Source organism: Trichechus manatus, unplaced genomic scaffold (genome assembly GCF_000243295.1).
Source record: "Trichechus manatus latirostris isolate Lorelei unplaced genomic scaffold, TriManLat1.0 scaffold00164, whole genome shotgun sequence".
NCBI lineage: Eukaryota > Metazoa > Chordata > Mammalia > Sirenia > Trichechidae > Trichechus > Trichechus manatus.
In genome coordinates this window covers 3,279,587-3,307,326 of record NW_004444100.1, presented here as the reverse complement: position 1 = coordinate 3,307,326, position 27,740 = coordinate 3,279,587, and the positions used below count along the sequence as shown (strand labels likewise).

Below are 27,740 nucleotides of genomic sequence, written 5' to 3'. Positions count from 1 at the left end.
CTTGCTGTAAGGAAGCAAAGTATTTACAACTATGGAAAATAACCTTCCATGCATCAACAAATACTTACCAGGCCTAGTATGAAGTTTCAACATACATTAGTGAACAAGACTGACTTGGTCCCTACTCATGATCTAGTGGCAGAATGATACACAATTTTTTTTTTTTTTAATAACTGCTAAATTACAATTGATGCTATGACAGAAGGAGATTACTTAAGAAAAAGTACTTGGGAAAAGCCTCTCTGAGGCTTTTTGCTAAGTGCTATACATTCTCATTTACTCCTCCTGTGAGTATCATTATTATACTTATTTTTCTAGACAGGATACTAAAGCTTGAAAAGCAATTTGTCTAAGGACACAGCAATTAGTTAAACATTGAAGCTATAAGTATAAAAACTTGCAATAAAAATTACACTTAGAAATGTTTTCTGAAGAAATAATTAGACAAGCAAACAAAAATTCAGATACAAGAACGTTCACCACACTGCTATCTATAAAAGTGAAAAATCAAAATTACATGTTTAATAAGAATCATTTTCTCTTTCCTGTTGTTGAGTGGAATTCGACTATGGCAACTACCTACATGTATGTCACAAAACTCCATAGAGTTTTCAAAGGCATATTTTTCAGAAGTAGATCACCAGACCTTTCTTCCTAGACACCTCTGTTTGACTCAAACTTCCAAACTTTGTTAGCAGCCAAACATGTTAACTGTTTGCACCATCCAGGGAATCCAAGGAATCATTAGATCAACTATAGCCATTAAGAAAATTTTTGATAAATGACACTGAAAATGATTATGATGTAAGTTTGTTTTTTTAATGCAGGTTACAAATCAGTGAGTATACACTCCATTATCTCTATTACAGAAATGCTAACAGTGGTTTTCTTGGGGTAGTGGAGGTTCCCCTCTTTTTTATACTTTCCTGCATCTTCTAAATTTTCCACATTAACCTACATTACTTTAATTAAAGAGAAAACAAAAGAGACTATAGTGCTTTAAAACACGCACACACACACACACAAAACCAAAAATACACAAAAGGACAAATGATGTTTGTCCCGGTTAAAAGTTCTCTAGATTGCAAAATTACAAGTGACTTTTATTTTCTTCTTTTTATCATCTTTATATTCTACTATTTATATAATAAGCCCATGCTATTTATTACTTTTTACCACAGATCTCTTTTAGCACATGACTCCACATTTTATTTGCTTCATATAAAAATTAAAAAATGAATAAATAACAGTATTACTTCCTTGGTATGCCGCAATAATATATATATATCTATATACAAAAAGGAAAAACAAAAACCCACTCCTGTCGAGTCGATTCCAACTCATAGCGACCCTACAGGACAGAGCAGAATCACCCCATATGGTTTCCAAGGAGCGCCTGGTGGATTCGAACTGCCGCCCCTTTAGTTAGCAGCTGTAGCTTTTAACCACTACGCCACCAGGGTTTCCACCTATATACAGGAACCCAAAATTATGAATTAGATAAATTATAGAGAAACTCATTTCCATTTCCTTTAAATTTTCAGCTCAGAATTCCTTGAGTTCAAGTTCTCCAAGTATATTTAAACTTCTCAGATCATTAATTTGAGTAAGATGTTGGATATTAGAGGAACTTAACTGTTCTTTTTCTGTGCCAATTGAACATTTACCAGAAATAAAGATAAACCATTTCTGAAATAATGTTAAAACTGAGTCTAACCTTATAAAAGCAAAAACACCTATCTTTGCCATGTATTGACATTTTAACATTTACATCACCTTTCCAAGCCTGACATGTACAAGTAAAAATAAAAGCCTTATCAGCCATATAGCTTAGGATGTAGACTAATCTAAAAAATAAATTCTCTAGTTACTTCAGGTTAATTTCAGCAAACTAAGCAAAAAGGCTTTGGCATTAAAAACTTTGTCAAAGTTATCTAAAATACACTAATAAACTACTCTTTCTTAGCCTAACTAAATATGTGATGTTGGATGACACTGCTATGCCTGAGAATCATTATTAAAACCAACAAAAATTATAAATGGACTTATACTGATCAAGATCTGTACATCTCCTACAAGTTCATTTTCATAAACAAGTTTATGATATGAATGAGCTGTTTAATTATTAAATTATCTGCCTTAATAAATACAGAAGAATGGAGGCGCAATCTCATTGAGTGTGTTTGGGAGGTGAATTCCAGTTTCTAGTGGTTTTAGTATGTGTTTTTAAGAGAAAATATTTGACTTGAAAGCAACGTTGTTTTAACAGTTCCAAGATTAAAAAATTAGAAGCTCTAATAAGTACGTAATACCAATAACTAGATTTTACAAGGAAGGCAATAAAAACAGTGCCTTTCCCTTGAATCCAAAACATTCATATTCCAAATTCATTACTCTGTGATTCACTTTCCTTACTTTGCTACTGCAGCTACTTAGTACTATTTTGCTTTCCTCATATGGTATTTACTTTTAATGCTTCAAAAGGCTGAGTAGTCAAAGGAGATCTTACAGACTGAAGACAGGTGAAAAACAATATGCGTTATTCATACGCATTACATACACAAAGAATAAACAACAGTTTCCAAACTACTGGACTAACATTCTAAGTGCTCTAATTACATAAAATATGAATTTCATTTGTAGGGGCACATGGGCATGATGTTCACAAAAATGCTTGGCTCACAAAGAAAAAGAAGAAATGCACGTCCACAAATAGTTACAAAAATTGGAATGGCCCAGATTCTTGATCTTTCACTCCTAAAAGAAGAAGTAGACTTCCTGCTATATACTTGCACACAGGTACTCTCAGAACTTAAGCATACAAAAATATCCCAGTATTAATTAGCCTGCTATGATGAACGTACAGTAGAATCATTTTTTCCTCACAAAAGTCCAACAAGTCATATTAAACCTCAATTATATAAGATTTTATTTAAATAAAAATACATAAACACCAAACCATATAAACACAGCACAAGGTAAAGTAAAATAAACGAATGAATAAATCATACAACTTAGAAATCTACTAGTTACATTACAACCACTAATAATTACGAATCCCACTATCATTTATCAAAATCATTATATTATCCTTATACTTTTACGTGCTTTACAGCTAAAACACTTTTGTTACCATTTGTCATCAGTGACATGAGAAGGCATAAAAGACTAAAACAGCCTGGGGCTTTGAATACTAATTGATTTGCCCAGGCACGTAGCTCATAAATTTATGAAGCCCAGACTAGAACCAATCTTCTGAATCCAAATGCTGTATTCTTTCCAATATATTACCTCTCCATTAAAGATAAGCATACACACAAATGCAAATAAATGACCTGATTTTCTTAACTTTCAAAAATTAACTGATTGGTGTCATGTTGGTGTCATGTTTACTACTTTCTCTTAAAGTTAAAAATATTTACTCTGTATAAAGGAAAATAAATATTTACTCTGTATAAAGGAAAAGAGATGGAAACCAGTATTGTTGAGAACCTACTCTCAGATGCTTTACATGATCATATTTATAAAAGAGCACAAAAGAAAATATTTTATTCATTTTAAAGAAAAAGAATCTGAAACACAGAAGTTAAGAAATATGCTATAGCTAATACGACATAACTTAGGTTATAAGTGGTACATACAAGTCTGTCTGAATTTATCCTGTTTAACAAAGGAATCATTAAATGCCTATTATGTGCCATGCACCGTGCCAAGTGCTACAGACAGAGCAATGCTAAGATTTATTTATATGTTACTCAAAATACTACATGTAATACTTAACCAGAATGGTACCTAAACAAAATTCCTGGTAGGAAAAACACGTCTAGACTCAAAAAGCAAGGCTACATTATTCTTGTTTTTATTGACAAACGTGATATGAACAGGCATGTAATACACACTATGGAATTAATTGTGGCTAATTTTCATGTCTCAGAAATAATACACACTATGGAATTAATTGTGGCTAATTTTCATGTCTCAAAAGCTTATCCTTAATATTGGAAGTCCCACCAAAAAACACATACACACATACACAACGACCTTTATTCCTCACATCAATACTGAGGTACTGTTATTCATCCACATTTTTCAAATAAGAAAACCAAAGTATGGGAAGAAGTCACACAGCTAGTTAAAAGCGGTAGATCTGTGATTCCAATTCTGGCTAGTTAGCTCCAGAGACTCTTTAACTGCATCATGTAAAAATCCCAACAAAATACATTCTCTTCAATAAAATAGTTATAATCAGCTCCATTTTATTTAGCCAAAACTGGACTAAATGGACAATTAGGTGACTTGAGCAGCTCCAAATCATCATGGTGGAAGAAATAATTTTTTGCTGTGATAATGGTACATAATGCATATTATCAAAATAATAATTTGTTTAAATTGCATTCTTAAGGAATAAAAGAATAAAGAATTAAAATACTATCAAGTCTTTCTAATTACAAACACTTTAGTTTTTTTTTTTTACTTTAGGATTAAAAAACAATGATGGCAACCTAAAATAAGTGAAGTCATGTGCACTATATTTTGAGTAACATACATACACACAGAAACATCTTAGCATTGTAAAATAAGCACTTGTAATAATGGAGTCCCCTGGTGGAGCAAAGGGTTAAGTGCTTCACTACTAGCCAAAAGGTTGGCAGTTCAAACACACGCGCAGGTGCGCCTAGGAAGGCAGGATAGAAATCTGCTTCCAACAGGTCACAGCCTTAAAAAACCTATGGAGCAGTTCTACTCTGTACACATGGGATCGCCATCAGTCGGAACTGATTCAACAACAATAACAATACAGGTATCAACTTCTGTCAGTGATTATATTGTTAATCTGTTTTATTCTAATTTATCCAAGTAATGTTAAATCTCATGCCTGCAAATAATGTCAAATAATAACATTCAAAGGAGACCTGGGGGTGCAATGGTTAAGCACACAGCTGCTATCTGAAATGAAAGGTCAGTGGTTCATGTAGGAGAAAAAAATCAATCTGCTCCTGTAAGGATATCAGCCTAGGAAACCCTGTGAGGTAGTTCTACTCTGTCCTATAGAGTCGCTATAAGTGAGAATCAACTGGACAGCACACAACAATAACACTCAAACTCTGCCTACCCCAAAACTTATGTAACAAATTCCACCCACTAACGTAAAACTTTTAACTACTGGCATTGGTTTATGTATATAACAAACGAGTTAAGTTCTCTGGAAGAAACAAACTACAGAGTTTCAAACTTATACAATTTTTAATGAATAAAAATCTTGCTAATGTGAACACAAAATATTTACTTTAATGGGGAAAAAATAACCCTTAAAAAAAAAAAAAGAAAAACACAAGTATGCATCGCTTAATGTCTGCAATATATTCTGTGAAATAGGATGTTATGAGATTTGCACGTTGTGCAAACACTGAATTATATACAGGAGAGAAGAGTGCAGGACGATCAGCGGGCAAGCCCAGGACTGCAGCACCATCACTATGCCAAGGAAGTGCACGAAAACTTTGGTTCTGCCACCACTGGTCCTGCATGGTTGCCACTTGGTCTTTGAAAGCCACGCCCAGCCCCCACTGGCTCCAGCACTCGCTGTCCAGCCAGCCACCTACAGGCAGGCGGCTAGCTCCCTTCCCTTCCTTCCTCCTGGCCAATCTTCCCTACCTCCCCTAATGGGCTTTAAAGTCTTCCAGCTCTGCCCACCCCTCCTCCACCTTCACCTCCTTCCCCGGCCACCTTTTCTGCTCCTCCTCCCACCACCACAGCAGCCTGGACTGCTTGGCAGCCGCCACCACAGAATCTTGGGCCCAGGCATGACACACAGGGCACACTGGCCAAGTGAGATAGCAGCCTCACAGGGCATCCCTCTCGATGGCTCCGGCAGCATCTGTATGGTCTCAGCCTTATCACCCTACTGAAAACAGTCTCCTCCCATCTCTAATCAATCACTGTAGCCTTATCCCACTTTATTTTCTTCTTAGTAGTTACCATTATATAAAATCATATTTATCTGTTTACTTGCTTATTGTCTGTCTCCCCCTCTAGAGCGTTAGCTCCATGAACATGGAAACTCGTCTTGCTCACTATCATATCCCCAGCATTCACAATGTCTAGCAGAGAACAGATAATCAAACCACAAAAGAATTTAGCTGTAAACATCTGCAATGCTAACATCCAACCAATACAGCCTAAAATTTAATTTAAGCAACTTTTATCCAAATATCATTGAAAAACAAGTAAATTCTATGAATTCTGCATCCCTGGTGAGAAGAAAAAGTCTGACTTTTTAAAAACCCAGAATTTTACGATCGGAAGTAACCTCAGCAATCATATAGTCCATAGTTTTCAAACTATGCCACGAAACACCCTAGATTACTCAGGATACTTCAAGAATTCCCTAAAGCATCTGAATGTAATTATTTTACACATATTTTAGAATATGTGATTCTTTCTCACTCACAATACACACAAATAACATGTACACATAAATACATTATATATCAAACCTGAACACTTTGGAGGCTATCATCTCAGCGGCCAGATTATAAAGTTTGGCCTGGCATGTCACTGAATATGCCTAGAATTTCTCGTAACTGTGCACAGATTAGAAAATTATAGCTCTAATTGTTTTAAAACGCAAGGTAGACATACTCACTCACATGAAATTATAAAAAATACACACCTGTCCACACTTTGGCCCCAAAATTCATGTCCCTGCCACATGCAAAACATATTCACCCCATCCCAAAAGTATTAAATCAACTCTAAGTCCTAAGTCTCATCTTCTGAATCATCTAAATCAAGTATGTGTGAGACATTAGGCATATTCCATCCCGGGGCAAAATTCCTCTTCATCTGTGAACCTGTGAAATCTAGAATATAGGTTATCTGCTTCAAAATACAATGGAGAAACAGGCACAAGGTATACATTCCCATTACAAATGGGAGAGATAAAAGGGATAATGGGTGACAACCAAGTCTACAACCCAGAAGAACAATTTACATTAGCTCTCAAAGCTTGAAAATAATCCTCTGTTCTCTGAGACCACCTAGGCAATGGCCCTGCTCTCCACACTCTGGGTGCTGGTCATGCTCTTTGGATTCTGGGTGGAAGTCCCTCAGCCCTGGGCTTCAGCTCCACATTCCAGGCCCACTGGGATGGCAACTCTGCTCCTTTGGCTTTGGGAGGCCCCATTCTCCTATTTTATCTGAGTGGCAACCCCACCCTCTCAGCCCCAGCAGGCCCCATGCTTCTATCACTTGGGCATGGCAGCCCTGCCCCCTCAGCTTTTCATAGCCAAACATTATAGAACCAAGCTGATGAAGGTCTGACTCTTTGGAACCTAGAAGACTGTAGCCCCACCCTTTGAGATCCAGGAGACCATGCCCCACCCTTTGAAACTGAGAAGGCCTGGCTTCCTGTGTTGCTCTCAACAGTTCTACTGATCTCCGAGCTACTCCAGGAACTGTCCTTCTCTTTTCTTAGAGGACAACTGGTGTATCTGCTTTGGTCTATTTCCTGCCTGTAGAATTTCAAGAGGCAGTTTTCTTTCCTTTCGTCCTTTTCCTGTCTCCTTCAGTCCAAGCTGACAGGTTTTCGGCTGTAGTTTGTTAGATCCAGCAGTCATAGGCTTAATCTCTTTAACAAAAGATTGTGTAGCCATGTTCTTGGTGAACATTCTAGGACACGTATCCTTAGTTTATACAACAGAAATTGCCAAATCTTTAAGTTTTGTTTTCATTTTGCACAATTCATCTTTACGTCCATCTCCTTCCTCTCACATTTTACTATAAGCAGCAAGGAGAAACCAGACGGCCCCTTTAAGATCTTGCTTAGACATCTCCTCGGCTACATAACCAAGTTCATCACTTATAAGTTCTACCTTCCACCAAACATTTGAACACAATTCAGACAAGTTCTTTGCCACTTCATAAAAAGCACTGCCCTTCTTCTGCTGTCCAATCACATTCTTCATCTTCTTTTAAGGTCTCACCAAAAGCACATTTAACGTCCACATTTCTAGTAACATTCTGTGGCTTACACCATATGTATTCTCTAATATGACAGAATTTCCCCATAGCTCTCTTCACTTCCTTCTGAGCCCTCACCAAACTTGCCTTTGACATCCATAATTCTACCAACAATCTCTTCTAAGCAATCTAGGCTTTTACTATTCCAAACCTACTGCCACTGAGTCGATTCCGACTCATAGTGACCCCACAGGGTTTCCAAGGCTGTAAATCTCTATGGAAGCAGACTGTCACATCTTTCTCCTGCAGAGCTGCTGGTGGTTTCAAACCATGGGTCTTTCGGTTAACAGTCAATCGCTTTAACCACCGTGCCACCAGGGCTCCTGCTTTTACTATTAGGCACCTTAAAACTATTCCAGCCTATAGCCATTACCCAACTCCAAAACCACTTCCACGCTGTATGTATCTTTTAGAGCAGCACCCCCATTTTTCTATAACAAATTGTGTCTTAGTCATACTAGTGCTGCTGTAACAGAAATGGATGGCTTTAACAAACAAAAATTTATTTTTTTTTACAGTTTAGGAGGCCAGAAGTCCGAACTCAGGGTGCCAGCTCTAGGGCTCTAGGGGAAGGCTTTCTCTCTGTGTCAGCTCTGGAGGAAGGTCCTTGTTTCTTGCGAGCTTCTATTCCTGGGCAATCTTCATGTGACTTGGCATCTTCTCTTCCTCCATCTCCTCTGCTTTTGCTTGCTTGATTAATCTCATTCATATCTCAAAAGAGACTAACTCAAGATATAAGCTACACTAATCCTGTCTCATTAACATAAGAAAGACAACCCACTCCCAAATGAGATTATAACCAAAGGTACAGAGTTTAGGATTCACATCACATATTTCTGGAGGACACAATTAAATCCATAACTACCCCTAAAACTGTACTTTGTGTACTACAAAAATCAATGAAAAGCTCAAGGCCTATCTGCTCAGTACATGATCTCCTCATAAAATTGTACACAATAAGTAAATTTGTAAAATGTGGCATAGACACGCTACACGATAATTATTTATTCTCATTTTAATAATATTCTTACTTATCATAAGATTTTGGTTGTTTTTCTATTAATGTGTTAATAATTTTTAAAAACACAAGCAGCTGTTGGATACTGCCAGAAAGTCAAGCTTGAAACAAAATTTTCCTACTACTTCTATTTCAAACTTCTATATCAATTTAGTTAAGTATCCTGAATCTGCAAGATAATCAGGTGAGAGGAAAAAAAAAACTTACACTTCACACCTACTTAATTTGAAAATCAGAATTTTCTCTATAGTGTAGCACTAAAATAAATAAGAAACAAATTAGATGATGAGTCCAATCTAAGGATAGAAACGGCCTTCATAATTTCCAACTTCTAATTTTCATATTACTCAAAACAGCTGAATTGTTCTATCTTTAGAAACGTTAATGTTGTACTTTACACTTCTTTAAAAAGTAAACATCAAAATAACAATCATATGAAATCGAGATTATGGATATGAAAGTACAGAGCCCTGGTGGCACACTGGTTAAGAGCTCAGCTGCTAACCAAAAAGTAGGCAGTTTGAATCCACCAGCTGCTCCTTGGAAACGCTCTGGGGCAGTTCTACTCTGTCCTATAGGGCTGCTATGAGTTGGAATCAACTCAACAGCAATGGGTATTTTGGTGTTTTTACATGAAAATACTTTGCAAATTACAAAGCATTTTTGAAATATTAGGTAAAAGCCAAAAGGAATGAGATCCTTTGAATGGCATGGTAAACTTACTGAATATTATTAGTTTACTAGTCTACGAAAGACTCTTTTACAAACAAAAAATTAAACAGAAATTTGTATGCAAGATGAGCATTATAATTTACAACTTAAAAAGTAACACAAAAACATATGTCTGCCAAATATGACATGAAACAAATGTTCCTCTCCCAAACATATTGTATTACATAATCAGTCATTACATTCTGACCAGATGCTGATACAAAATGGAGTTACATTTCTATATCCAGATATATAAACGGAAAAATGGTATATCAACACAAGCTTGAAAAAAGCAAGTCTACACACTGTTATCTACACTGTCAGGGCACATAGTTTTCTCTTGTTTATTTTGTCATTACTTGGCAGAGTAAAATTTTACTGTCTGTATTCTCATCTACTTTCAAATAAGGTAAAACATTTCCTTTTAGTAAAAGCAGAGAAAGTACTGGTGTCCCGAGTACTCGATCAAATTCTTTTGTCTGTATATTTGTGCATTACAAGTCTCTAGAAGACTGGAGAAACCCCAAAAGTATGGTCCCTGGACACCCTTTTAGCTCATTAATGAAGTCACTCCTGAGGTTCACCCTTCAGCCAAAGGTTAGACAGGCCCATAGGACAAAACGAGACTAAAGGGGCACACCAGCCCAAAGGCAAGGATGAGAAGGCAGAAGGGGACAGGAAAGCTGGTAATAGGGAACCCAAGGTCAAGAAGGGAGAGTACTAACATGACATGGAGTTGTTAACCAATGTCATGAAACAGTATACGTACTCTTTAATGACAAGCTAGTTTTGTTCTGTAAACCTTCATTTAAAGTACAATTGAAAAAAAGAGAGAAAAGAAAAGAAATATATTGTTTTTCCCCTAGTTATTTTTTAAATCAAATGTCCTTGGGAAGAAATACTTTGTAATCATCTTGTGGCTGCCTGTACATCCCTATAATCACTACTTCTGCAATTATCCTGTATAATCAATCCCAATAACCCACATTTGTACTCCAAACCAATCACCTTCGGGTCCGTGCTTCGAGATTATCTGCCTCTGACTACCTTGCCTCACTAAGCACCAATCATAGACTTTGCATTGTTAGTTCCTGATTCTACCACAGAAAGGTACTCTTTGCCTCTACCCTTCTCGGGAGTATTGGTTTCACTTTGTCAGACCAGATGTTTCCCTGGTCCAGACTGTTTTTAAAACCTTCAATAAATCTCCTTTTTACTTCAAAAAAAAAAAAAAAAAATCTCTAAAAAATATAAAAGCAAATAAAATGTAAGAAAACATTAGCATCTCTCTGAAAGGTAACTCTGGGAGACATTTACTGTGGTTTGGTATCAATATCTAAAATGGACACAACACCAGAGCACAATCTTTTACCCAAAATCCTTGAAGAACACATTACAGCATTTCTCAGAACTAGAATTTTTCAGACTTTAGAAAGGTAAAATAGTACATATGTATAACATAACACCCCTCAGGGTGGTCTAGGCAAAACCTATGATCAAACACAACATTTCTCTTACTAAAATATTGGAAAATAAGGTTAAGAGAGAGAATTAAAGATGATAAACAAGTTACTATCAACAGAAGTTGGATTTCGCCACCACATTTTAAAAAAAAAAAACTTTCACTTTTCAAAGCTTTTTGGATTTTCAACTGACCATTAATTATGATACATTAAATCATCTCACCTAACTTCCTTAAGAAGAATGCTATTTGAAGTAAGGAACTCCTACTTTGTACTAGGCACTGGGCCAGGCATTAGGAGTAAAAAGGTGAAAACAACATAGAATCTAACTTCAAAAAGCCCAAATCTAATAGGTGTTTATATTAAGTACTGCTAAATACACATTATCACACAAAATACAAAACTAACTCCTTCAACCATGGCGTTAGCATACAAAAATACAGCAAGAAACACAATCCTAAAGATTCTGCCAGAGTATTAATCACTTTATTCACAATATCTTTCCCTTATTCTACACATGCTTCTTTAAATAGCTGGCTATCTACCTAACTTCTGACAGACCAAAGGCAAAACTCTAGGAAAGGATTCAAAGAAGTGAAGCAACTCAGATGTTCTTCTCTTTACCTTTTTTTCCAATTTGTTGCTTCTGATCTGTGGACTGGAAACAGGACACTCTGACAGCATTAACGGTCAAATAACAATCTGGCATGAGTGTAATGCATATTTATTAAGACCCTACTACCTACTATGCACCATAGAAGGCACTAACCCGTTGCCATTGAGTCAATTCTGACTCATAGTCCCTACAGGACAGAACAGAACTGCCCCCATAGGATTTCCAAGGAGCAGCTGGCAGATTCAAACTGTTGACTTTTTGGTTAGCAGCCGACCTCTTAATCACTGTACCACCAGGCCTCATACAAGGCACTAGAAATGTAAATATAAATAAGACAGAGCCCTACCTCTCAGAGGTGCTCACAGGCCAGTGGAGTTACAGTGGGAGGTGGGGATGAACAGTAAATTAAAGTGTGACACATACACTAACAGAAGTTTTAAGACTAAAAGGCAGTACAGGAGAAGGATTTTCGGTATTAGAAAGGTTTTGTAAAGAATAAGACACCATAGTTGAGCTCTGAAGAATAAGTCTGTCAAGCAATGGAGAAGAGATTTAAAATACACACATGCACAAGCAAAAACATACCCATGAATGCAAAGAAAAAGAAAACCCTACAGGGTAAGTGGCAAACATGTCCAAAACATCTAACTATATCTAAACGCACTTACATCCTCAGTCTAGCATATACAAAACGTTAGTGTTCGGAGAAGGGAAAATTTGATTGTTTCCTAGAAAACTCATTTGTTTGCTTTTCCATATTATACAAGCTAAAAAGTCTTACCAAAAAATAAACACTGTAAATCATTATATTACTTCATAACACACAATACCACAAGTGACATACCTAGAGATCTGCATCTGTATTTTAGAGAACAAGCTGTCAGAAAAACATACTAGGAATTCTATTTCTAGGTCATCCCAGAATAAATAAATGAACAAGCTATATCGCATGATTTGTGTTAAGACACAAGTTTTAAAAGAGACATCAAAGGATGTCAAACAGAAAAAAACCTATGTAATATTTGTATTGAGGAAGGATTCAATGAACAAAACCAAAGTAAAAATTATAAAATTTAAAAAATTTAGAACCCTAACTTCTTTCTTTCAGCAGACTTTCCGCAACATCAATTTTAGTATCTCTTCCCAAAATATCTAGTATAAGTCATAACAAATTTCAATTCTTCTAAGTATCACAGATAGAAATCATCCTTAGTAAGGAAAACAATCACCTGTACCATCAACCAGAATGACTCCATCATAGCACTAGATCCCTTAATATGAACACAGTAATTGTATTAAAATATTACAGTGCAACTCACATTAACTCTGCCTGTGAAACTTTCCTATATGGTACCTTGATTTCTTTTGCTTCTTTGTGTTACAAAATCCACTGGAGGTCCAGGTAACAAAATAATAAATATTTAGTAGTATCTTTTTCCTAAGACTGTATCACTGTTTGCATAAGCTGTCCACAAATGCCTATTAGGGCAGGTACGTGGATCGATCATTAGGGTCTGCTTTTAAATATGTGACCATAACGGAATGAGCTTTCTACAGTTAAAATTTTTAAGACACTTGAAAAAAAAATGCTATTATCATTTAACATTGCTTTGAAAGAGCAAAACAACAAATTATAAACTGAGTTATTTTTACTAGTCTATTAATATCAACTATTTCATATACACACATGGAGCATCATTTTCTTTACTTTTTTATATTATCAAAAAATCGTATGAAGCAAATTTGTCCCTAAAAACAGTAAAATTATAACTTCCCACAAGTTTAAAAAAATTCTGTAACGGTCTTTCAAAATACAAGTACTTCTAATACCAGTATCTACTGAAGAGGTAAAAACCAAAAAACTGGGTTAGAAACACTTCTAGTAAAATCTACTCATAAATCTAAAGTATTTGTTTACTTTTGAAAAAAGAGAATTTTCAGGTTATAATTAATGGTAAAGCATCTCTGAACAATCAAAAAGCAAATTAAACATTCAAAGTTATAATAATAATTAGCTATCTTGGGGAGGCATATCATTCTGAGTTTTATATTATCTTCAACATCAGTACTAATCAAATGAAACCAAAAACTGAACCAAACCCGTTAACGTTGCCTGGATTCCAATTAATAGCAACCCTACAGGACAGAGTAGAACTGCCCCGTGGGTTTCCAAGGAGCAGGTGGTGGATTCGAACTGCCAACCTGGTTAGCAGTCAAGCTCCTTAACCACTGTGCAACCAGGGCGCCTCAAAAGGGGGTATAAGTCACTCACATTTGTGTATTTTACCCTCATTTTTCCACCATACAAATTTACTTTGAAATGCAAGTGTAATAAAAACTTAAAAAATTTTTTAAAGTTTTATCTGTTGCTTGGTTCAACATGTAGGCGATTCTCATTCCCCAAGAGTATCAGATTAGGTTACAGATACCTCTATACTGTATACTTAGAAGAAAAGGATTCTACCAACAAATGATGTTTACATTACTGGTATTGAAACATTAATTAGAATGTAAAAATGTGAAAGTTTCTCATTTCCTGTCTAAAATAGCAGTGTTTAGAGAAATTACTGCCATGCAAGCCCCCTGAAAAAGGGAGGAAAAAATGCCGTTTTAAAATTAAATGAAAATATTACACAGTCAAGTACGAAGTGGATAGAATTGAAGGAGTTTTGTCTTGTTTTTTAAGTGTATTTCGGTTTTCTTCTCCTTTAGTATCCAGTATTACGAAAGAACTACAGACTAAAGAGAAGTTCAACATACAAAGCTTACTAATGATGTTGGTCCAATAAGTAACACTTCAAACGAAAGAGATCTGAATGTAGCAGACATTTAACCATTTCAGCCCACTGTGATTCTTTATCAACCCTTTAAATCTGGGATCAAATTACCTTCCAAAATTGCAAAACAGATGTACTCAGTGACGTCTGAGAGTTAACTGTTGTAAAATATACCAAGCATTCCCAAACAACATAAAACGGGCATGAAAATAGTTGGTTTTTAATTTCTATCCCATCCCTCCCCCATCCCACACTTTTTCATTTCTGCCTATGTTGTTTCAAAGGCAAATCAAAAGTTGCACCTATGATTCCAGAGCTCTAGAAATTCCTAAGATCAAGCATGACAGGAAATCTGTCCAAATCTGAACTCTAATTTCAAACCTAGATTCCCTCATGAACAGACTTTGTTAACTCAGTACTTTTTACCATTTAGCCAATAATCTAAGGTTTCATACCACTGTACCTAATGATTAGAGACCGTCTAGATGACTACAAATAAGGTATGATCCTTTGACCAAGAATTATAAAAATGAAACAAAACGTGCTGCACCCCTTTTTCTGGATGTTAAAAAGTGATGACTTCTCCTAGGATTGGAAGGAAGCTGATGTTTAGGTTACTTCCGAGAGGGTGGCACCCGTTTAGACTTCTGTGTCAAAATACCGTACCCACAGGTCCTGAAATAAATGCATACTCTAAAACCTAGGAAATACTTTCCCCAAAGAAAACTAGAACTCGCATTCGCTAAGGACCACAGTCACCGAAAGTTAAGAAGCCTTCTTCTGGACCCAGAGAGCCTCGACTAAGAGCTACGAGAGCCTTTATCCCTACTCATTCTTTCGTTTAACTTTTAAGTTAGAGCCAAGACAGCTAGAGGAGGAGGCAGGCCCCGGCGGAAGTGTAAACCTAGGGTTAGCAACTTCACAGACAGAAGCGTCTCGGGTTCCTTCGCCGCCAGAAGACCGTCCGGACTCAGTCCCTACGATACCACGAAAGCTTCATCCTCAGAATGCCGTGGCAGAGGCATCATAGTTGCACTCCTTCCCCCTCCACCATCTACAGCCTTTGGTATCCCAAGGCCTGAGGCCCGTTAGTCCGTCCAGTGTCCCCCATCTTAAACACAGGGAAACACACACAAGTTGCGGACGATGTGCCTGTAGTGAGAGAATGTTTAGAGCCACAGACAGCGGCAGCTGCTGGGAAGGCAGCAACGCCGTCTAAAACGGGCCCGGGCTCCTCGGCCACCGCCGCTGCCGCCTTCTCTTCTTCCCCAAGGAGCAGCGCGGCGGCGGCTCCTCCGCGCTGGCGGGAGCCCGGGGGTAGCCTAGCGTAGGGGAAAGCCCAGCGGCCCGCGGGTGGGACCAGCCCTAAGCTCCAGAGCTACCGCAGCAGCGGCCTGAGTAGAGCGACGCTTTACGTCCCGTCCACCACCACCTCCTATACACACCCCCTCCCTCCCTCCACCGCCGCCACCCCCCTCCCCGCCCGCTCTGCTCTCCCTCTCTCGATTGGAGCCTAGACAAAAGCAACGGGAAGCGGCGAGTCGGGGCGCTGCCCGCGGACCCTGGACGCGACCGGACCTGCCCCGAGGCATTCCCCCGGCTTGCGGGGGCCCCGAATCCGCCGCCCCTGCCGCGCGCCCCGCAGCCAGACTTCCGAAAATTTGCCAAAAACTCACCGCATGAATTTTCTCGTCCCGCGGATCCAAGATGGCGACGTATCCACCGCGGAGGCTGCTGGGAGCAAGACCTTTACCCTCTGACCCCCGCCGTGACCCCCGTCGCTCAGGCTTGCCTCAAGGCTGCGGCGGAAGGTGGGAGCTGAGATAGCCGACCAGACGGGGTTCGGGTGGGTAGGCAGCTTCCCGGCTTTCGGAAGAAGGTGGAGAGAGACGCTTCACTACCCCATCGCCCTCACTGCGGCCTCCACCGTGTCTCCCTCTAACTCCAAGGGAGGCTTGTCCGCGGCCGTTACAGCGAGCGGGGGCCTCTGGGGCCGATAACACTTTCCTAGGATCCGGTTGTTTCGCTCTGGGTCTGAGGGGGACCGCGAGGTCCAGGGGCGGGGAATGGTGAGGTGGCGTCGGTCCGCCCTCAGGGACGTGGAGCGTGTTTGTGTTTGTGTCCAATACTCCGCCCTCCCACGTCCGCCTCGAGCAGGGCCCCTCCTCACTCCCACCACCTGAGGCAAATCTGACCGCTGTCCCCTTTTCCTCCCTCAGCCCCTGCAACCTCCGGTGTTCGTGCACGCACTTCCAGGGACCGGCAGCACGTCACCGTCACCTCCGGAGAAGTGAGTTCCCATGTGCCGAAACCATTGCTATTTTCTAATCGCCACCCTTATTTTTTTTAAAACGTATTGGGAGGGTGTATATTGGAGAGCAGGTTTGTAAGAGCATTATTTTGTGAGCTTGCACCAGCTGAGTTAGGTTTATACCACTTTTTCCAGCCTCCACTCATAGTATGAGTCGAAATCGGCTCCACGGCACACAACCACTCACCCCCACTCCCTAGCCTCCACGTAAACTTGAGTGACTGGGCCATCAGCAAGACCGTTTATAATTATGGTGGCTTTGGAGGAAATTGCAGAAGAGTCGTCTCTGCTTTCCTGGAAAGTAGTTGTCGCTGAAAGTGAAATTAAATTTGTTTTCTTTGCAATAACAAATCGCACTTTATTCCTTGATATAGCGATAAACTCTCCCCCTTTGGTAATTACTGGACATTTTTGGACTTAAAAGAAAAAAAATTCTCTGCGTGTTTGTTTTGGTATTGTTTAGTTACAGAACATGAGAATTGTTATTTCTTCCTGTTTGCGTGTTATAATTTATTAATAAATATAAAATACAGTTAATTTGAAGTAAATAAAATTTTTACTTTCTTTTTTGTTTGTTTTATAAAATCACCTTTCTCTTCCCAAGAAAATCTCTATAATCCAATTCAGTTTTTGTCACTGAAGGGCAAAAGACATTTCAGTCATAAATAGCAAGAAAAATAAGCATACTGTAAAATGAAGCATAACTGTCATGTTTTCAGATGCAAGACGTTTTCAGCAGATACAGTGTGAATTTATTTAAATTCCAAATGGTGCCCAAGTAGCCAATAGAAAATGTTTTATCCAATTATTCATTTCATTAAACATCATATTTTTTTGTTTGTTTCTTCAGGAAAATTCAAGGAGGAACATTTGTTTCTTTATGTCCTTCGTTCCCTTCCACCCTCCTACCCCTAACAGTTTTCTTCCTGCCTGTTCTGCTTCCTCTTCTGTTGTTATTAGCATCTATTATGATAGGATTTGTGTGTTAAAAGACCAAATGTACCTCTAAGTACAATAATATTTAGTAATACTTAGCATTACCAAGCTTTTTAATCTATTAATAATTTAAAAGTATAGCCATTAATAATTTGGAGCCATAAAATGGAATAATAAAAAATCAAACATGCTTATATGTATATCAAAGATTGCTTACACTCTAATCTCACTTTTTGTTTGATTTATATATAGGACTCAAGCCCAAAAGATGGACTTTATTCCTACCTACCTATACTTATTCAAAAAAGCACAAATTTTAAATAATATAAACATTGGGAATATTGGAGAAATCACTTCGAAGGGGGACAGATCTGATATGAGGATTTTGTTAACCTTGAGTACTTTACTGAAAGAGAAAGAACAGCAAACGTCTTCATGATGTTAAATGTGTAGGGAAGGAGTGTTAGGAAAAAATACACTGATCTTGTTGCTCTTTTGAAAACGCTGTTTAGGATGAATTTACTTTAAGCCTTGTAGAAGAACAAGTTTTTAATTATCCTGTTGTGCCATAAGGGGTCCTGGTGACACAGTGGTTAAGTGCTCGGTTGCTAACTGAAAGGTCAGCAGTTCAAACCCACCAGCCGTTCTTTGAGAGAAAGACGTGACGCACTGCTTCTGTAAGGATTTACAGTCTTAGAAACCCTATGGGGCAGTTCTACACTGTCCATAGGGTCGTTATGAGTCGGAATCAACTCAACAGCAATTGGATTTGGTTTGTTTTTATTACTTGTGCCCAATCTATTACAAATTTGTAAAATTTGCTTTATACCTACCTTAGAGAATGACTTTAGATATTAAATATTAAGTAACATTTGTTAAGGGCTTAATATATTTCTCCCTTTCTAGTAAGCAATCAATAAATGGTGCATTTTTTGAATTGTCCTATTGCATTAACAAGTTTGTCTTTATTGCAAATGTAAAGTGTATTTGTCCATTTGGTAGATAGTTTTAAACACTCCATACTTGAGTATGTGTTTTGTATATTTTCAAAATATGTGTAAGGTAAATTACTTGGTATCTTATAGAAACCGTAACTACTGACTTAGGTTGAGAAAAAAATACCTTATTAAAGAAAGAATGAGTTTGTATATAAGTTGTTGTGGCAGGTGTGGACAATAATGAAAATTTTACTGTGGCAAGGGACAGAAGGGACAGGCATCTCTAATTTGTGTAAATTCGTCCCCTAGTCTTCCTGATTTCCATAAATAGTTCCACCATTCACCCACTTGATCATGCATAAAACTAGGAGTCTTCTGTAATTGCTGTCTTTCCCTCACACTTACATCCAGCTCATTAGTCAGTACCATCAGCTCTGTCATACAGATACATTCTGAATTCAGCCACCTACCACCTACAGTGCTACCACCTTGTCCAAGTCACTGTGTTCTCTTGCTGGACTACTGCAGAATCCACACTATCTGCTTCCACTGCTTCATACCCCTCCTACCATCCTCTATATAGCCAGAGTGATTATTTTAAAAATTTCATATGGTTATGTCACTCCCTTGTTTAAAACCCTCCAATGGCTTCCCTATGCACAGAGAATAAAATCCCAGTTTCTTGCGATGGTCTTTAAGACTGTATGATCTGGCTCCTGTCAACCTCACCAGCTTCATCTTGTTTTCACCCTTCCTATTGCCTCCTTTCTATTTTGTCACATACTAAGTTCTTTCTAGTCTGTAGCAGACTGTTAGTTGTCCCGTAAAATTTCTCCATTTTTTTTAATAGTAATGGATGTGGACACATGACTGTTCAGAATAAAGACTATATTTTCCAGCCTCTCTTGTAGCCATTTGATGGTTCTGGCCAATGGGATATAAAAGAAGTGTTATGTGACATCTTTCCAGAAACACCCTTAAAAGCTGGTGTGCACCTTCAGTCTTTTGCTTCTTTTTCTCATCCTATATCCTGCACCCTGGAATGCAGACATGATGACCTGGAATGCTGGTTGCCAGTTTAACCTGTATAAAACAACATTTGACTCTCTAGGCCATATGCAAATTCCTCCATTTTAGAGATGGCAAAACTTTAAACTGGCAGGAGCCTGGATCCTTGAAGACTTTCTGGATTGGAGCACCATACCAGCCCCTTACTCCTTACCTCCAGATTTTGATGTGAGAAAAAAATAAACTGTCTTATTAAAGCCACTATTTGGGTCTTTGGTTCCCAGCCAGACCTAATCTTAATTGGTATGATATCTCAGGGCCTTTGCGCTTGCTCATTCTTATTCTTCAGGTCTTAAATATCATATCTGAGAGGCTTTTCCTGGCCACCCTACCTAAAGTAACTCCCTTCCCATTTATTCTCTATCACATGACCCCTATTTTCTTAATGTTGTTAGCTGCCATCCGAGTTGGCCCTCGACTTAGGGCAAACCCATGCACAGCAGAATGAAATGCTTCCTAATCGGTTGTGAATTGGATCATTGTGATTTTCAGAGATCACTAGGTCTTTCTTCCTAGTCTGGAAGCTCCAGTGAAACCTGTTCAGTATCATAGCACCACACAAGCCTCCACTAACAAGTCATGGCTGCCCATGAAGGTACATTGGCAGGGAATCAAACCAGTCTCCCACGTGTGTTGCAAGGATTCTACCACTGAACCACCAGTGCCCTTCATTTTCTTCAAAGCACTTATAATTTGTATTTACCTTGTTCATTTATTGTTTATTATCTGTATCTCTTCACCCTAACTAAAATGTAAGCTCCATGACAGCAGAGACTTCATCTGTTTCGTTCATTGCTTTCTCTCTCACACATAGTAGACATTAGATAAGTGCTGTTGATTGAATGAGCTAATAAATGAATGAACGAAATAGATCATTAAGATTAGATAGACTTTTTTTGAAAATAAATGTTTTGAAAGGTTTGTTTCAAGACAATTTGTAAAATCCTAGCTAGAAAAAGCAACTGGAGAAAACAGAGCTAAACTAATGGAATACCCCTAGCCTCTGGCCCTTGAAAATGAAAATTTATGTGCTTATCTGGGAAACTTGTGTGGTTATCGCAGAAAAAAAAAAAGCTTAGTTGGTTACACAGACTGGCAAATCAGAAAGAGCACTGCAATATAACATCCAGGGTAGAAATTCCCACTAAATAGGGGTCTGATTGGTTATGTAACTCACTGGACCTCATCTAAAATAAATATAAGAATCTTAGACTTTGTATGATACTAATGAAATTCTAATAGTCAGCCTGACTTATCAGTGAGATACATGTTACATATTAAGTTAGTCTTCAGGTGTTACTTTAATAAGTAATTATTTCTTCATAATACTGGTAAGAGTTCAGAGAAACAGCTTCTTATACTGCTGAGAATATAAATTGGTATATTTCTAGTTTGGTAACGTATCAAAAGCCTTGACTGCATTTGACCTATCAGTTCCTCTTCTAGAAATGTATCATAAGGAAAAAAGGATGTGTGTAACAGTTTGATTGCAAGAATATCCATTACTGCATTGTTTATTAAGATATTGGTTAAATTAAGCTATATCCATATCATAGAACAGTACTCAGCCATTAAAAATGGCGTAGAAGAATTTTTATTGACATGATACATTGTTAAGTACAAAGAAAAAGTTTTAAAGTATAATTCCAATTTTGTACAAATGGTTAAGTCTCACAAGGACAGTCTAACAGGATATGCAGAAGGTATTAATTCAGCCTTGCAGAGGGAGCTATTATAGTTCATTTTTATTTCATTGTTTTTAATATATTCATATATTTTTTAATTTACATAGAATAAAAATGTTTTATAAAACTTACAAAGAGCTTACCTTTATCTTTAAAAAAATAAGTTGATAATTCTGAGAAATAGCACCACGTACCCAGTTGCCCATACCTGCCCAAAATCTTTTATCTTCTTCTCTACACCCCATGTCCAATCACATTTTCCCTATACATTTTATCTTCTGAATATGTCTAGAATCCATCCTTCCCTTTCCATTCCTTCAGGCATTCTTCTAATCATACCCTCATAATCCTTTATCTGGACTTTCGAAAGAGTTTTTTAATTGATTTTTCTACAGTGCACATCTTAGGAGACTCCACTGCATAAAATTTTTAACGATGGCTCATCACCTACAGGATAAAAGCCCAAACTGCTAGGTATAAAGCCTTTCATGATCTAGCACCTTCCTAGATTTGCAACCTAAGGTACTGCTTGTGGTTGTATCCCAATACTCCATGCTGTTTCATACGTCATGTCTTTGCAGTGTTCTGTCTGCCTTCAGTGACCTATTTCTCCCCTCAAAATGTCTTAACAAATTTCTTTGTAGTCTTCTGTAATGTTTTAAAAAATATATCCAAAAATTGTTTGATACTTCTCTCTTCAAGACATGTATCTTAATTCACCTCCCTCTAAGTGTGAGTTGGACTTTATGACTTGCTTCTAATGACGGAGCCCTGGTGGTGCAGTAGTTAAGTGCTTGGCTGCTAACCAAACAGTTGGCCATTTGAAGCCACCAGCTACTATGCAGGAGAAAGATGTGACAGTCTGCCTCTGTAAAGGTGACAGCCTTGGAAACCCTGTGGGGCAGTTCTGCTCTGTCCTATAGGGTCTCTATGAGTTCTGACTCAACAGCAGTGGTGTTTGGAATGGAGGTTTCTAATGAATAGAATAACATGGAATGATTGTGTGATTCTGAGACTAGGTAATAAAAGACATTGGAACTTCTTCCTCACAAATACACGCTCTCTTGGATCACTCAATCTGGGGAAAGCCAGCTGCTATGTCACCAGGACACTCAGGCAGCCTATGGAGAAGCCTACGTGGTAAGGAAATGAAATCTCTGGCTAACAGCTAACAAGGAACTGAGGTCTGCCAACAACCATGTGAGTGAACTTGAAAACAAATCCTTCGGCCCCCTTGAGATGACTCCGTCCTCAGCAAACAGCTTAAGTGCAACCTTGTGAGAGACCTTTTTGAGCCAGAACCACCCAGCTAATCCCCTTCTGGATTCTGAGATAATAAACGTTAGTTATTTTAAGCTGCTGAGGTTTGGGGTAATTTGTTATGCAGCAATAGATAACCAGTACATCTTCCTTCAGGACTCATCTTTTGTGAAGTTGTTTTTCACCTAACCTTCCTATAAAGTTGAATTTTGCCCTACTAGACAATTAGCTACCTTAAGACAAGAACTGTGTCTCATTTATTTTTTTCCCCCAGTTTCTAGCACAGTACTGACAAGTGATAAGTCCTCAGTATTTTGCCAGAGGAAATGAAAACTTCTTTGATCAATTATAAACAACTTAAGGATAGAGACCATGTATTTTTATTCATTATTTTAGGGTCACTATGAGTCGGAATCAACTCAGTGGCAACGGGTTTGTCCTCCTCCGCACATTGTCTTAGGAAAGCAGATTTGCAGATGGTCCGAAGATGTCTGTGTAGTGAACAACGTTAGTCCTGAGTGTGTTTATTAGTAAGTGTTTTTAGCACTTACTGCATGTCCAGCATGATACTGAAAAGAGAATCAATAGTAGCATACGATTTGATTAGAGAAAAATATTTTGGGGAAACAGTAGTAATAGCCATAGAAGTGGGAAACACTCGTATAAGGTTCTCTATATGCCATGTATTGATTTAAGCATTTTATATATTAACCAGGGCTTTGAACCTGTCTGGTTCGAACCCCTGCTGAGAATTTGCATTTCCACCCCAGATATGCTGAATCAGAAACTACGTTTTAACAAGGTACCCAGGTCATTCTTATGTGTAATACATTTTGAGAACCACTGCTTTGCTAGTGGTTCTCGGAATTGGTCCCTAACCAGCAGCATTAGCATTGCCTGGTTACTTGTTAGAAACGCAAAGTCTCCGCTGGGGTTTGAACCAGAAGCCCTGATATTAACTCATGAAATCCATACATCTATCTTATGAGATAGAAATTGCTAAAGTATGTGGTGGTGGTGATTAATTGCCATTGAGTTGATTCTGACTCATGGCGACCCCATGTGTGCAGAGTAGAACTGCTCTTCAGGGTTTTCAAGGCTATGACTTTTTAGAAGATTGCCAGTCCTGTCTTCCAAGGCACCTGGATTTGAAACCACCAACCTTTCAGCTAGTAGTCAAGCACTTAACCATTTGTACCACCCAAGGACTCCACAGAAGATTTGATATGGGTGGCTTTCAATAAGTCATTGCTAATCAGTCCATTCCCAAGGTTTAGTTAGCACTAAAAAGAAAAAAAAGTGGTGTATAGTACACGTTTTATCATATCCACATTTATCACCTAACATTGCCGCTCTCATCTTTCTGAGATAATTGCTTTAAATTGTGTATGAATCATCTCAAAAATAATGTGAGGTAAGTTTTTACCCATTCATACTGATTTCATACAATAAAGTTATTTTTTCCTCACATTATGCAAAAGAAATCAACAAAACATGTTGTCCTCTGCTGTCTCAACTACATCAACGTCATTGAATGTTTAAATACATGTTTAAGTTGTCTTCTAAAAATATTCTATGTGTGAACTATTTATATGATATTGTCTACTTAAAAGATCCCCCCAAAAGTTACCAGATTTAATAAATGCAACAGTAAATTGATTTCAACTCTGTTTACAAACCATGTGTAATCAGCTACAACACTTTTGCTGCCAATGAAAATGTAACTGAAATCTGTTTAAAAAGGGGGGAAAAACAAATACTAAAATGATAGAGTGAAAATAACTATGTCAATGAAAAAATTACTTGTGCCTCTTAAATAATGATGGCCTTAGTGATTGTCATGCAAACGTTGAATGTTAACCTGCTTTTTAAATGAGGAACTTAAAGGGAAAATATGTTCCATGAAAATGAAATGAGACACGGAAGATTACAAAGTATATAGACGTCAAGAATTTCTTTGGCCTGAAAAAGAAAAACAATCAATGTAATCCATCACATTAATAAACCAAAAGACGAGAACCACATGATCTTATCCATTAATGCAGAAAAGGCATTTGACAAACTCCAACACCCATTTGTGATAAAAAACTGTCAACAAAATAGGAATAGAAGGGAAATTCGTCAACATAATTAAGGGCATTTATACAAAGCCAACAGCCAACATCATTCTAAATGGAGAGACTTTGAAAGCATTCCCCATGAAAACGGGAACCAGACAAGGATGCCCTTTTTCACCACTCTTATTCAACATCGTGCTGGAGGTCCTAGCCAGAGCAGTTAGACTAGAAAAAGAAATAAAGGGCATCGAAATTGGTAGAGAAGTCAAAGTATCTGTATTTGCAGATGGTATGATCTTATACACAGAAAACCCCGAAGAATCTACAAGAAAACTACTGGAACTAATATAAAATTTTAGCAAAGCATCAGGATACAAGATAAACATACAAAAATCTATTGGATCCCTTTACACCAACAAAGAACTTCGAAGAGGAAATCACCAAATCAATACCATTTACGATAGCCCCCAAGAAGATCAAATACTTAGGAATAAATCTAACGAGAGATGTATACAATGAAAACTACAAGACACTACTGCAAGAAACCAAAAGAGACGTGCATAAGTGAAAAACATACCTTGCTCATGGATAGAAGATTCAACATTGTGAAAATGTCAATTCTACCCAAAGCAGTCTACAGATAAAATGCAATCCCGATCCAAATTCCAACAGCATTTTTTAATGAGATGGAGAAACAAATCACCAACTTCATAGGGAAAGGGAAGAGACCCCGATAGGCAAAGCATTACTGAAGAAGAACAAAGGGGGAGGACTCACACTACCTGATTTTAGAGCCTGTTATACCACCGTCACAGTCAAAACAGCCTGGTACTGATACAACAACAGCTACGTAGACCAATGGAACAGAATTGAGAATCCAGATGTAAATTCATCCACCTTTGAGCGGCTGATAATTGGCAAAGGCCCAAAGTCCATTAATTGGGGAAAAGACAGTCTCTAACAAATCGTGCTGGCATAACTGGATATCCATCTACAAAAAAGTGAAACAAGACCCAATACCTCACACCATACATAAAAACTAACTCAAAATGAATCAGAGACCTAAATATAAAATCTAAAATGATAAAGATCATGGAAGAAAAACTAGGGACAATGCTAGGAGCCCTAATACATGGCATAAACAATACAAACCATAAGTAACCATGCACAAACACCAGAAGAGAAACTAGATAACTGGGAACTCCTCAAACGCTTATGCTCATCATTCCTACAGACTGGGAAAAAAATTTTGGCTACGACAAATCCAATCACCATCTAATCTCTAAAATCTACAAGATACTGCAAAACGTTAACAACAGAAAGACAAATAACCCACTTACAAAGTGGGCAAAGGATACGAACAGGCACTTTGCCAAAGAAGACACTCAGGCGGCTAACAGACACACAAAGAAATGCTCAGGATCATTAGCCATTAGAGAAATGCAAATAAAAACTACAATGAGGTATCATCCCACCACAACAAGGCTAGCTTTAATCCAAAAAATACAAAATAATAAATGCTGGAGAGGTTGTGGAGAGATTGGAACGTTTATATACTGTTGGTGGGAGTGTAAAATGGTACAACCACTTTGGAAATTGATTTGGTGCTTCCTTAAAAAACTAGAAGTATCATACAATCCAGCAATCCTGCTCCTTGGAATATATCCTAGAGAAATAAGAGCCATTACATGAATAGATATCTGCACACCCATGTTCGTTGCAGCACTGTTCACAGCAGCAAAAAGATGGAAACAACCTAGGTGCCCATCAACAGATGAATGGATAAACTATAGTATATTCACACAGTGGAATACTATGCAGTGATAAAGAACAATGATGAATCCGTGAAACATAACGTGGAGGAATCTGGAGGGCATTATGCTCAGTGAATTTTGTCAGTCACAGAAGGACAAATATTGTATAAGACCACTATTATAAGAGCTCAAGAGAAGGTTTAAACAGAGAAGAAAACTTTTTTTTTATGGTTACGAGGGTGTGGAGGGAGGGTGAGGGTTATTCACCAGCTAGTTAGTAGACAAGAATGATATTAGGTGAAGGGAAGGACAGCACACACTACAGGGGAAGTCAGCACAACTGGACTAAACCAAAGCTAAGAAGCTTCCTGAATACAGTCAAACACTTCGAGGGACAGAGTGGCAAGGGCAGGGGTCTGGGGATCATGCTTTTGGAGGACATCTAGGTCAACTGGCATAACAGTTTATTAAGAAAACATTCTGCATCCTACTTTGGTGAGTGGCATCTGGGATCTTAAAAGCTAGCAAGCAGCCATCTAAGATGCATCAATTGATCCCAACCCACCTGGAGTAAAGGGGAATGAAGATGAAAGACACAAGGGAAGTATTAGCCCAAGAGACAGAAAGAGCCACATAAACCAGAGACTGCATCAGTCTGAGACCAGAAGAACTAGATGGTGCCCAGGAACCAACAATGACTGCCCTGACAGGGAACACAACAGAGAGTCCCTGATGGAGCAGGAGAAAAGTGGGGTACAGAACTCAAATTCTAATAAAAAGACCAAACTTAATGATCTGACTGAGACTGGAGGAATCCCAGAGGACAGGCCCCCGGACTCTGTCAACCCAGAACTAAAACCATTCCCGAGGCCAACCCTTCAAACAGAGATTAGTCTGGACTATGGGACATGAAATGATAGTTGTGAAGAGTGTGCTTCTTAGCTCAAGTGGATACATGGGACTAAATGGGCATCTCCTGTCAGGAGGTGAGATGAGAAGGCAGAGAGAGTCAGGAGCTGGTTGAATGGACACGGGAAATTGGGTGGAAAGGAGGAGTGTGCTGTCACAGTATAGGAAGAGCAACTAGGGTCACATAACAACGTATGTATAAATTTTTGTATGAG

The 27,740-nt window shown here is 38.2% G+C and overlaps 1 protein-coding gene and 1 long non-coding RNA gene across 7 annotated transcripts in view; one reads left to right on the top strand and one right to left on the bottom strand.

Moving 5' to 3' along the window:
* The window catches only part of CNOT2 (CCR4-NOT transcription complex subunit 2), a 194,376-nt gene extending 177,647 nt beyond the window's left edge, over window positions 1-16,729 (bottom strand). For 3 of the 6 annotated variants that reach the window (XM_023740827.1, XM_023740822.1, XM_023740823.1), the window contains exon 1: window positions 16,284-16,372. In XM_023740827.1, the coding sequence (XP_023596595.1) occupies window positions 16,284-16,288 (5 nt within the window). In that variant the 5' untranslated portion in view covers window positions 16,289-16,372. Of the gene's footprint in view, window positions 1-16,283 lie in introns of all 6 variants that reach the window. The other 3 variants (XM_004386440.1, XM_023740828.1, XM_023740825.1) reach the window with 3 other exon arrangements.
* On the top strand, window positions 16,404-20,950 carry LOC111822359 (uncharacterized). Its single transcript, XR_002825638.1, has 2 exons — window positions 16,404-16,453; window positions 16,827-20,950. It is a non-coding gene; the product is annotated as an uncharacterized LOC111822359 (long non-coding RNA).
* Window positions 20,951-27,740: the final 6,790 nt, after the last annotated feature.